Source organism: Impatiens glandulifera, chromosome 3, assembly GCF_907164915.1.
Source record: "Impatiens glandulifera chromosome 3, dImpGla2.1, whole genome shotgun sequence".
Taxonomy (NCBI): domain Eukaryota; kingdom Viridiplantae; phylum Streptophyta; class Magnoliopsida; order Ericales; family Balsaminaceae; genus Impatiens; species Impatiens glandulifera.
Window position 1 is genome coordinate 14,725,372 of NC_061864.1, and position 13,856 is coordinate 14,739,227.

Here is a 13,856-nt window from a genome sequence, read left to right on the forward strand (position 1 = left end):
ACCTTTTTCCATCACAAAAAAAAAAGCTCAGTCTTAGTGACTCATATATCAATAATGTAATGCAAAAAACAACTCATAATCTTGTATAATAAAACAAATAATGTAACCCAAAAAACCCTCATAAACTATGTATTAATATTAGAAAGCAAATAATTCCCAAAAAAAATTATTAGAAAGCAAAGAAAGCAGGCTTAGAGTAAATTCCAATACCATTATAATATAATGACATATCCAAACAGGGCACCATATAGAAGAACTTGAATGATATTTTGATGAATTTCTTCTTCTAGATTGACAACTCCAAGTTCAAGTTTCAAATGGTTCACAACATCTCTTGCGATTTCCTCACGCAGCGACTCACTTTCTTCCTGAAATCTTCCCTTCTATCTCGCCATTCCTTCTGTCATTTTAACCAATTCAGCTCAATATTAGCCACATCCATCTAATCTTTCAACTAGTTTCTGTCAAATATGTGAAAATAATGTAGATATTATTGAGATAGATACTAACCGCGGCTTCAACATTTGCTGGGGATTCATCATTTGGACTAGAAAGCATTGATATGATGCTCAATACTATGCTCTCCACCTTGCAACACACAAACCAGAAACAAGAAACCAGAAACCTTCACTTTACAATAGAACCAAAATACCCTATATTGTAAGGCATGATGTTCATAGACAAGTAGAAAAGCCTAATTGATCACAGAAGACCATAAATAGATCTCTCTTCTCAACATGATTAGCTTTTCTACCTTCCAATGAACCAAGAAATAGAATCAAACTAGTAAAAAGATGGTATTCATCAAGAAGGCTTCAAATGGTTATCTGTTTCTAAAGTATGTCAAAGATGGATGAAACCCTAATCTTAATTGATTGAATGAAGTGAAAAAAGTTTTACAGATTCAAAATCAATAAACAAGAGAAATTGTGCTACCGTGTGAACAGGGGACCAGCGTTCGCTAGCAAGTTCATAGCCATTAGGATCATCACCAGGGGGGTGAAGAATTGAAATACAGACCTTTCCATCAGAATATACTGTAAAATGCAATAGCTTTATTCAGTTACTTATTAACAGATGTAAAAAATCAAAATCAGAGAAGAAAACACAGACCATTTGGATGCCATACTTCTGATATGAATCTCACTGTTGGAGGGCTGTTAGGATAATTAGAAGGGAAAGACATAATAGCATTGAAGAATCCTCCTTCACTGTAAATTGAACAAACCCAGATAAATAAATGCCAAAAAAATGAAAGCTTCTCTACACATCGAATCGATCTTCAATCTTGTAACCCAAAACAGGCATAAGTTGAACATTGAAAAGAATTATAAAGTAATAAAAAAAACCACTCACTATAGCGTATCTGGCGGCCCAATAACGGTAACACTCCATTCGAACAAGTTCTTCTCATCAACTAACCCGGCAGAGAAACCATCGACTGGGTTTTTACAGAGATCTGAAAAGAGATAGATCGATTGAAACAATTAAAGGGTTAATAATGCAGAAATCAAAACCCTAGAATCTACCCTTAGTTAGCAACCAAGAAAGAATCGAAAAGCACAAACCTTTAAGCTGTTTCTGGAGAAGAAGAATTGCTTGGGAAGGAGATGCCATGAAAAGTGAAGATGGGCGATGTGCAGAGAAAGAAGAAGACAAGAAGAAGAGGGAAAGAGAATCAAGAGAAATCTACCGTAAACAAAAGGCCTTGTGTATATATTATATATATATGTATATAAATGCCGACACAGTTCCCTAAAGAGTGTAAAGATGAAAAGCCATCGTCGACACACTCTCTCTCTCTCTCTATAAAACTGTGATGATGGAGGAGATAAGAAAGTGGGAGAATTTTTTACCACACCGTCGTCGCGTTGTCGACGATTTCTTAATACTGCTACTTTAATATTTTGTTTCACCGAATATATATATATATATATATATGCAAAATAAAATAATATATTTTAAAAAATATATATTTTCTTTTGATCTCTTGTAACTTCTTTAGTTGCAGGTATTTTTTTTTATCACTCATATTAATTATCAATTGTGTTGTAATTTATTTGATATGAGAATACAAAAATTATATTAATACTAAAAATCATATAAATTTATTCTATTTGGATTATTTATTTATTGGTATTTTTATTTTATTTGGTTAAAAATAAATGGATTAATCTGATTAATGAATTGGTGTCGTTTTCGAATTAAAATTTTATTATAATTTCGGTTCAAAAAGTTATTATATGAAACCATATTGGCTCGAAATTATTTAAGTTGTATATTCAGATTTTTTTTCCCGAATTTTATAATACTATCAACTTTTAGAGGTTATTGATTGTTTATATATGTCAATTTGGTGAGACTTTCTCGAGCATGTGTATATCTCTCTCAACAAAGAAGAAGATGATGTTATCAAAGTTGTTTCTCTTTTGTTCAATAAATTTTTTTTAAAGATGATCTTTAATTTGAAGACTCTATTACAAGTATACTCTTTTATTTGAGTTTTCCATTGTTTTGATCATATATATAGATGATTAGTTACCATATGCATGATTATTCTAGCAAACCCATGGGTTAGGGCAACTAATTTAATAAAAAAAACTTTTTTTAGTTAAATTTATTAATTTATAAAAGTGTGTAACATAGTAGTTAGTTTAGGATGAAAAATAAAATTATTCATTTGGTTATAGTTCAAATTTCACAAAAACAAATTTTTTTAACTGTAATTAGAATATTCAAATATTATTATTTTTTTCGTTTTTTTATATAGGGATAGGGCAACCCAACTTTTAGGACCGACACTAATTAAATGATAAAACTTTTTCTAGCATTACTTACCAATCCACGGGCAATGCTAAATTTTTATTGTCGCTCATAATTTTTTTTGTAGAGATTCTTCCAATTATTCATTCATCGTTGTGCAACTCAAACGAGTTAATAAAAGAAATCACCCTCAAGAAATTTAAAGATTTGTTGATTTTTTTTCATTAGAATTTTAAATTTTACAAAATTTTCATATTATTTGTTATCGGGATTCTCATTTAGTTGTTTTAATTTTTTAAATATTATTTTATATTATTTAAAAATTAATATTATATATTCAATGAATGATAATTAATTTTTTATTTAAAAAATAAAACAGTCAAAATCAAAGTAAAAATAATTTTAAAAAGAGAATAATGATTATTTAGAAAAAAAGATGTATTACTATTAGGATTGGTGTCAGCTATAGAGAGGGGTTCTCAATATAGTTAACAACTTTCAATTCGATGTTAATCCTATAAGGGATTAAAATTTGTTTCTATTCTTCACAAATCTTCGCAAACTTTTGAACGAATTCAAGTGCGGAACTTCTTGCTAGATTTGAAGCGTCAAGAAAACAAACGTAATGAGCGAAAAGAAAATAACACACGGAGTTTTATGGATGTTCGGAGATAAAACTCTTACGTCACCCCCTTTTCTGTTTTCAGAAGATTTTTCACTAGAAGACTTTGATTAGTATAGAACACTACACAAATTCGGTAAGATACACAAGACTTAACAACTGTCTGTTTTTGAACTCTTAGTTAACTCTCTGTTGAACCGAACAACCTCTGTTCAACTTACAGTACTGAGATTTCACACAAAAAGGACATTAGTAGATTGATTACAGAATGATCACAGAGAAAGTAAGCAATTCACGCTTGAGCTAGAGAGTTAGAGAATTCGAGAATCGAGAGATTCGCCGTTGTCCTTGGATCACCTTTTATACTAAAGACTCATCAACGGTCGAATATTCTTTTTTGATACGTGTCAATTATCCGTTGTCCTTCTTCTTTAATTAACTTATTTTAAAATTACATTACATTTTCTCTTAGTAAATTTTAAATACAAATATTTATTTTTTAATAATTTAACCTAAATAATCTTTAAAAAATCTCAATTTTATTTTTGATTATATAATTTATTTTAAACCCCACGTCAAAAATAAAACTATAATATATATATTATATATGCTAATAGATAAGTGATCAAAGTTTTATGAATACCACATATATTTGACTAACTACCTAATAAAAATATCTTTTGTTTATGATGAAAAAATTATTCATGAAGCATAAAAAAAAAAGAACATTATAAGAAGCATAAATAAAATAAAAGATAGAGATCTAGATTCTAGACTTCTAAAAGCACTAAAAATGGCCTGGCAACCAAATCCCGTATCAGATCTCTCAAGGATTGCCTTGTTTGATTTGATAAATTTATAAATTATTTTTTTTATGGTTAAAATAAAAGATAACATATGTAAAATATTATTATAATATTATATAAATGGTAATAATATCATTAATATATTATATTATATTATATTATTATTATACTATATTATATTAATTTAATATATATAATTTATGTAATTCAATATATCATTTTAATACAATCTTTCTTTCTCCCTCTATTTTAATATGGTATTAAAGTCTTCTTATCATTTTGAGTCAATTAAGTGATAGTCTTTCGCTGTCTCGTCAATGGTTACTTTAGTCATTGATGAAGAGCTCTAATAATGCTTTATTAATTATAATTACTATCTATTAATAATATTTTCTTCTTTCAAATAATTATGTTGATGTTCTTACTTTTTTCGTCAATCATATTCTTTTGCTTTATTCCAATAGTTAATGTCATTTTTTTTATTGGTGTTAATCCAATCATATGTACTCTTTTACTGATTATTTAGTCAACACACTATCATTCTCTCGTTAAAATAGGTTTTACAAGTGTTGTTTCACCCCAACATTCTATTCCCATAGGATTCTACCTTTTTCGCTGGCTTTTTAATGCAACACATTGTCATCCCGTTGTTGGATGGATTTCGAGACTCGCGAGTAACTTCGGAATTTATTCGGTTGTTGTTTCACCCCAGCATTCTATTCCCATGGGATTCTATCTCTTCGCTAGATTATCCGTCAACACACTATCATCCTTTAACTGGATGAAGCTCACAAATTTTTAAAGCTTGAAGAATACAACATCAACATTTCATCATCTCGTCTTCAACCTGAAGTTTTTAAACGTTTTTCATTTTGAGTTTGAGGAGGGGTGTTAGAATATAAGATAATATATATATATACGTAAGATATTATTACAATATTATATATAAATTGTGATAATATCATTAGTATATCATTATTGGGAAATGATATTTTCAACGAATGAGTAGCGAAAGCAAGGCCACGAATCTACGTGGCCTTGCCAGCTAGGAGAGAGAAAAAAAAAGAAAAAAAAAAGAAAAAAAGAAAAACGTTTCAGTTTCCCCCTTCTTCTTTCCTCTCTCTTTCTTCTTTTCATTACCACTTCCGGCGATTTTTCTCTTCTCTGGCGATTTTTCTCTCCGGCGGCGGCATCCCCGACTTCTTCAACTTTATTCATCTTTTTTCTTTCGATCGAAAATGGTAGGTCTTCTCCTTCGGGTATTTTCGTTCACTTCACTGTCTGCATTCGTGAATATCTTTTCTCTTTTTCAGGCTGGTGGTCTAGGTACATCTCCATGCAAGACTCCAAAATCTCCAAGGACAAGGTAAATAACATCTCCTTTAGAATCATAAAACATTTTGATGATTTGAAGACCGTTTAAGTTTTTGCGGTTAGGGTTAGGGTTAGGGTTATGGATTTTTATGATTCTGTTGATTCTAATGATTTTAACGATAGAAATGGTTGATTATTTTGTGTTTATTTGCTTCTATGTGATGATTTATGTGATTTTTGATATGTTTGACTGTTATGGGTCCCGAAAGTGTTGTTTCGGGGACCTGAAAGTATGATTATATAGTCCAGAAATTTGATTTTGATATGTTTTTTGGATGAACGGTCCCGAAAGTGTGGTTTCGGGACCCGAAAGTGTTGTTTCAGGACCCGAAATGTGTTGTTTCGGGACCCCAAAATTGAATTTTGATATGTTTGGCTGTTATGAGTCCCGAAAGTGTTGTTTCGGGACCCGAAATGGGTGGTTTTAGGACCCGAAAAGGGTGGTTTCGGGACCCGAAATGGGTGGTTTCGGGACCCATAAATCGGATTTTGTAATGTTTGGCTGTTATGGGTCCCGAAAGTGTGGTTTCAGGACCCGAAATGGGTGGTTTCGGGACCCATAAATCGGATTTTGTAATGTTTGGCTGTTATGGGTCCCGAAAGTGTGGTTTCAGGACCCGAAATGTTGTTTCAGGACCTAAAATAGGTGGTTTCAGGACCTGAAATGGGTGGTTTCGGGGCCCGAAATAAGGTGTTTGGGGACCCGAAATGGGTGGTTTCAGGACCCGAAATGAGTAAATATTTGATTTTAAATGTTTATCTTTATCTGATTATCAGTTTCATGTTTTTTAAATGTTTATCTTTTGTTTTTGTAGGGCAAATAAACGTAAAAGGAATGCCCAAGAAGCAGCATCTCCCAAAGCAGTTCACAAATCCCCAAAAGCTCCCAAATTAGTTCCGAAATCCCCCAGAACAGCAGCTCCCAAAGCAGCCCCACACAACCTTTTTTTAACTAGGACATCTTCTTTTGGCCTTTTCAATCTTCTGCAACTACTGTCTAATGATCAAAAGGAGGCTGTGAAGTCAATAGGCTTTGGCCATCTACTTTCATTATCACTTTCAAAATGCCCCGGGGAGATATCTCGTTATCTAGTCAGGCAGTTTGACTGTGATAAATGTTCTTTCACCTAGAGAATGGCGAGGAAGTGAAAATCGAAGAAGAAGATGTTGAAATGGTATTGGGTCTCCCCAGAGGGGAGTTGGACATTGTAGAATATCAGAATAACGAGACTGATGACAAGCTGAAGGCATTTAGGACTCGATGGGGTAACCCTATTAATGGCGCTCCTTTAGTGACTGTTATGCCGACGAAAATGATTGAGAACAAAGCTGCTGATAACAATTTTAAGATAGACTTCGTATTATTTGTTGTCAGCTGCTTTCTCTGGTGTGATCACCTAGGTCAACTATCAAGGTATATCTCATTTCTGTTATTTCATTTGCATGACAACTTATATGACATGTTAATTAATCCTCAAATATGTTTTTTCCCCTTGCAGGTATAGAATTCTAAAATCTATTTCAGATGTTCATAATATCAAGAAGTTCAATTGGTGCAAATTTGTACTTGAATGATTAGTTCAATCATGCGCAAAAGTGAAGGAGAATGAAAAACGACATTTCCAAGGACCACAGACGTTCCTTATTGTAAGTTATTCGTTAATTAATTTCTCTGTTTGCAAAAATAATTGGTTTTAATTAACATATGTTTGTTTTCAACTGTGCTACGTGTATAGGGTGAGCAACCCACAACTGGGAGGAGTTAATGACCGTCGATTTCCAATACTGTCATGTTGGAATGACATGACGTTGAAGTTTAGACTGGATACGGAGTTGGAAAATGGAGGATTCAGACGCGGAAGCGTTGTGGGACGAATTCCACTACCGGGGATGTGGGGGGAGAACGATGAGGAGGATAATGATGTGGGGGATAATGATGTGGGGGATAATGATGAGGAGGATATGAATGAGGGGGTGTCTGAGACCCCAAAGGCGGCGGTGGCAGCAGTAGTAGAACCTAGGAATAGGTCACCACCTCGGAAGAGGCCACCAATGAGGAGGTCAGAACCAACGAAATCAACACCTATGAATGAAGGCCTACCACCTATGAATATAACACCTATTAACACGGCAGGTCCGGACGTTGATAAACTGAGTTTTACAGAGAATTTGGCGTGGATTGCTAAATGTACGTTGTTTATTGAAAAAGCCACGAGAAGACTGGAATCTTTAACTTCAGGCTGGGATGCAACGCCAATGTATGACAACGCCATCCACATAATTTATAGAGCAATGGACAGTAATAAACCTTTTAGGGATGCCATGCACAGATACTTCAAAGATCGAACACCCACTGAGGATGATGGGGTAAACGATCAGGACGCTAACACTGAGGGGGCTCACACTGAGCGTGCTCACAGTGAGGGGGCTCACACTGAGCGTGCTCACACTGAGGTGGTTCACACTAAGGTGGGTCAAAAGGGTGTTCTCGAAGAGGAAGATGAAGATGAAGTACCTGAAAAAGATGGATCTCCAAGAAAAAGAAGGAGAAATCCAGTGCGACATATGAAAATTCCAGCACGCCTTAAATCTCCATACATGACGCAAAACAAGCCGACGAAGATCATCGAGCCTGCCCCTCAAACTCATGATGTCGCGGGAAAAGAATTGGTTGCTTCCAAAAAACAGAAGAAATATCCCATACATATGATGGAACTTCCAGCACGCCTTCAATCTCAATATATGAAGAAGAACAAGCAAAGAAATATAGAGTTCTATCATTTTGTCAATATGGAATACCGAGATGAAGTCGTTGTGGGATTCATTAATGCAGTTGATTCGAATGCGAGGTAAATAAAGATTTCATAGTTTGTTAAATATGTTTGTTTGGCTGAATTAATGGTCCTGAAAGTGTGGTTTCGGGACCCGAAAAGGGTGGTTTCGGGACCCGAAATCTGGTTTCGGGACCCGAAAAGGGTGGTTTCGGGACCCGGAATAAGGTGTTTCAGGACCCGAAAAGGGTGGTTTCGGGACCCGAAAGTTTGATTTTTAACTTGTTTTCTTCTTTATCTGGTTTCAGCAAGGAAGTATTCTATGTATCCGAGCTTACCAATATCAACATAGAGCAATTTTAATCAATGAAAAATGAATGCCATGTTGAAAGTGGGATAATTGATGCGTGGGCAAACATGATCACTCTTCACTGCAAATCAACTTCCGACTCGAAAATAGTTTTTTCGACAGTCGTTTCTGTAAGTCTCTATATCTTTCATTGTTGTTTAAACCAATTATCTCTTATTGTGATGTTGATTTCATTTGCAGGACTTTTGGAGAACGAAAGACCTTTTCATTGAAAGATTGATTGAAGAAATGAGAATTTTCGAATTAACTCCCGAACACATGAAAACTGCTAAGCTGGTAAGTCCTTTTTTATATTATCTGATTTTTTATTATATGTGTCATCTGAATCTTGGTGATATTCTTGCAGATATTTTTCCCAATTTTATATGAAAATCACTATTATGTGGTTGTCATCAATATGCGAAACCAAGCAATTGAAGTCATCGACAACCTCCCACTGGACCCAGATATTGAATGGGATGATAAATATGTCACAACTCGGCAACTGGTAATGTTGAAGTCTTTTTTACACATAATGTATTGACTTCTTTGAAAGTGTTTATTAACTTCTTTGGTAAAACAGGTACAGAACGTTGTGGACTACTTCCAAACTATCGACCAAGGGATCGCGGATAAAATTGCTCAATTCCCGTTCAATGTTTTGAAATTACCTTGGCAAGACAGTTCAAATAAAACGGATTGCGGAATATACTGTATGAGACATATTCATTGGTACACGGGCGATGCAACAAATTGGAATTGTGGTATAACGATAGAAAATGTAAGTTACATATTTTCACATTTTATTTGTTTTACAAATCTTTAATAACCGCTGAATTATAATTTCCTACATGCAAGGGGAATGCTTGAAGCATTGCGAGTCAAATACACTACAATGATCATCCGTTCAAACTTAAACAAAAATGTCAAGAACATCTTACAGAAGTTTGTAGACATTTTAAAAGTAGAATGTCCTGAAACATATAAGTTGTATGAAAAGAGCAACTCTTAATTAATTTAGTACATTTTTTGTCTTCAATTATAATCATGTATAAACTAAGTTAAAAACCAAGTATAAACTAAGTTAAAACAAGTTAAAAACCAAGTATAAAGTAAGTTAAAAACCAAGTATAAACTAAGTTAAAACAAGTTAAAAACCAAGTATAAACTAAGTTAAAACCAAGTATAAACTAAGTTAAAACAAGTTAAAAACCAAGTATAAAATAAGGTGGTTTCAGGACCCGAAATCTGTTTTCGGGACCCGAAATATGTGATTTCGGGACCCGATATAAGGTGTTTCAGGACCCGAAATATGTAGTTTCGGGACCCGATATAAGGTGTTTCGGGACCCGATATAAGGTGTTTCGGGACCCGAAATAAGGTGTTTCGGGACCCGAAATAAGGTGTTTCGGGACCCGAAAAGGGTGGTTTCAGGACCCGAAAGGTGGTTTCGGGACCCGAAATAAGGTGTTTCAGGACCCGAAATATGGATTTTTAACTTGTTTTCTCTTGGTTTTTAACTTGCTTTAACTTGGTTAGACTATCTTCGTTAAAAATGAAAGGACAAGAATGATAAAAATGTAAAAATATTCAAAGTTATAACATGATCAAAATAAGTACTATCTTCGTTGAATGTTATCACCACACGCATGATCTTCGACATATACTTGAGAGGACAAAAGTGATGTGAAGGATAATTTAGTTGAAAGTGGATCATTCCATTGTTGTTGTTGTGTTGAATCCAAAACTGTAGATGTTGTGGCCGTATTTCCCTTCTTTTTTTATCTCGAAGTCTTGGGGATTTTTTCAATTAAAGATTGTTTCCTCTTTGTTGGTGGTCGTCCTCGACTTCTAACTTTCTTAGGAGAGTGTATCAAAATGGATGTAGCGGGAGATTGAAATGGAGATGGAGATGCTTCTGTGCTTTGGTCTTTAGATGCTTCAGTGCTTCCATGATTAAGTGGCATAAACTGTTCCATCAAGCTTTTTATTCCGTTCATCCAAAAAGAACAAGTTACTTCAGATTTTACTCCAACTTGTTGAACCTCTTGCATCAATCGAGTTAGACTATTGTGACGTTTTTTTTCTTCCACGGACATATCTGAATCATAAATGTTGGTGATATTTTGATACTCACGCTTAATATCTTTACGCCACCGGTCCATTATATAATACATTGGTACCTCATTCACCCTCATTTTTTTCAACACAGCCATGATATGTCTACACAAAATACCTCTAAACTCAAACAATCGACATTCACATTTCACATTGTAATCCTTTTCGGTGTAATGTACTTTGTAAGAAACATCTCTTAGATGTTCTCCATTAACCCCCAACATGATTTCCTCAACTCTAAATATAGAAACTGAACCTTCCTCTTCAATGGCTGAGATGTCGCACAACATCAAACCTCTAACTTCTACTTGAACCAATCTAAATATATCTGGAGTGTATAAGTTTTGGTATTGCCTTTCGAAGGCAAATCCACTAACAGTTGGTATCAAAGAATTAAACGATTGGAAATCCAATTTCTTTTCTCTCTCGATATTTCTCAACAGAGCCCTATCATATTGCTCGACAAATTGTTTGAGGGATGTTTTGGACTGCACGTAGTCATCAAAGAAGGCGTTCATACTTTCACTCCGTTGAGATGTTGACATCTCGGCTCAAAATTGTCCTTTGACATAAACATGTATCCATTTAGATCTTTCCAAATACAAAGATTTCAACCAAACATTATCTTCCAACTGATAATCTTCAATTAGTCTATTCCAATCCTCTTCGCATTGTTGAATATTTATGGAATTGTATACAATGTTTTTCAGCCTCTTCTTTATTAGATGGTATTCAATATGGCTTCCAAGTTTTATAGGAAGTTTCTTCATTATATGCCACAAACAAAATCGATGATGCGTTTTAGGAAATACCTTCTCAATTGCAATCGCCATGGATCGACATTGGTCTGTGATTATGGCATTGGGAGGTCTATCATGCATACATTCCAACCAAGTTCTAAACAACCATGTGAAAGAATTTGAATCTTCACTTGACAATAACCCACATCCAAGCAAAATGGATTGACCATGATGATTAACACCAACAAACGGAGCGAAAGGCATGTCATAGCGATTTGTCAAATATGTTGTATCAAAAGAGATAACATCATGAAAATCTTCAAAGGCAGCCATGCACCTACCATCTGCCCAAAACACGTTTTTAATTCGGGATTCCTCATCCAAATCAATAAGGTAGAAGAAGTTTGAGTTCCTGATTTGCATTCTTAAGAAATAATTAGTGAGCGCTTCAGCATCCCCAATCCCTAACCTCAACCGTCGTGCTTCTGTAACGTAATTTCTACATGTCCTCTCATCGAAAGACATGTTTTCATACCCTCCAGCTTCAACTACAAGTGATTGAAATGTTTTGGCCACAGTTATTCCAACTTCATCGTTTGTATCCAATCTTCTCTTTACATTTCCGTCAATTACTTTGTAGGATCTAACATGACGTATTCTCTTAGGGCTTAAAGAATGGTTGTGCTCAAGAGAAATACTTGTTATCACATATTCCCTTTCATTTCGAACAACAACATTAATCTTTGCTTTACAATCTGTCTTCGTTATTGGTCTAGGCTGATGAAACTTGTTTTTTGACTTCGATTCTTTCAGAAAACTCTTGGCACAACCAACGCTGAAGTATTTCTTCTTACCACCTACATTTTTCTCCCTAATTTGGTAATGCCGAATCCCGTTAAGTGGGCATATGATGTGTAGAATTCAAGAAGTTGTTCTTCGGAGGAAAATGTCATTCCAACACTAGGAATGTGACTGCAAAAATTAAGTGAAACCGTAAGAAAAAAGTCTATAAACCACCCGAAACCACACTTTCGGGTCCCGAAACCACCCATTTCGGGTCCTGAAACTACCCATTTCGGGACCCGAAACCAACCATTTCGGGACAAGGAATGACTCTTTCTTGTCCCGAAACCAACCATTTCGGGACAAGGAAGGACCCTTTCTTGTCCCGAAACCAACCATTTCGGGACAAGGAAGGACCCTTTCTTGTCCCGAAACCAACCATTTCGGGACAAGGAAGGACCCTTTCTTATCCCGAAACCAACCATTTCGGGACAAGGAAGGACCCTTTCTTGTCCCGAAACCACTAGATCTGTTCAGGGTACCTTTCGGGTTCAACAGGGGTGGATCTGTTCAGGTTAAGTTCTTCATCTACTGGGTTGTTCAAGTTCGGTGTTTCGGTTTCCTGAAAATTCAAACAGTTTAAATCCATAAATACTTATGTAAAATGTAAACCCTAGATCTGTAAAATCTAAACCCTAGATCTATAAAATCTAAACCCTAGATCTATTCAAAAAAAAATAAAGATCATTAAAAAGGATACCATGGAGAAGTAAATGCTGCCGTAGAAAGAAATAAATGCAGCCGGAGAAGAGAAATAAATGCAGCCGGAGCCGGAGAAGAGAAATAAATGATGCGTTTCAGAGAGAGAAAGAAATGTAGAAATATGAAACCCTATTGGGTGAAAGAGGATATGCAGAAATGTAGAATTTTTTTTTCCTTCTTTTTCTCTCTCCTAGCTGGCAAGGCCACGTAAGATTCGTGGCCTTGCTTTCGCTAACCCTTCGTTGGGTTTATCATATCTCATCTCATCATTATTATACTATATTATATTAGTTTCAACTTATGTAATTCAACAATATACCATTTATTACAATCTTCTCCTCTTTATTCTAAGATTTATAATACTTTAATATTTGGGATAATTAGTGGGTTTTTTAAACTCAAATAATATACTTTTAATCAAAATAATCAAAGAAGGTGTATACTGTACAAGTTAACAATTTTGAGGTAAAATCGAACCAACCTGTGCACATACAATATATATGTTCTTTGAAGAATAAATTAAAACCAATTAAGAAAGCTCATCTAGGTAGATCAAGAACATAAGAGACTATTGAGAAAATGTTGTATCATGAAAGAATTTCAATTACCAAATAGAAATTCAGAAATTTTGAATGACATTGTTAATATTGTAAATCTAACAACTGTTACTGTTTTGATTAATTGAAACTGGTATTCCTAATTATAGGTCATGGCCAGCTAAATTTGGGGTGGGTTTAAAATGTAAGATGTTTCAATCAAAATATTGTT

The 13,856-nt window shown here is 34.5% G+C and overlaps 1 protein-coding gene across 1 annotated transcript; it reads right to left on the bottom strand.

Annotated features, from left to right (window-relative positions):
• Positions 1 to 57: 57 nt before the first annotated feature.
• Positions 58 to 1,777, bottom strand: LOC124931470 (ubiquitin-conjugating enzyme E2 7). The gene is made up of 6 exons (XM_047471940.1): positions 1,569 to 1,777; positions 1,357 to 1,459; positions 1,114 to 1,211; positions 937 to 1,037; positions 511 to 588; positions 58 to 400 (listed from the first exon to the last, which is right to left on the bottom strand). Exons 1-6 carry the CDS (start codon positions 1,615 to 1,617, stop codon positions 323 to 325), a joined length of 507 nt encoding a protein of 168 aa, XP_047327896.1. The 5' UTR covers positions 1,618 to 1,777; the 3' UTR covers positions 58 to 322.
• Between the last annotated feature and the right edge of the window lie 12,079 nt (positions 1,778 to 13,856).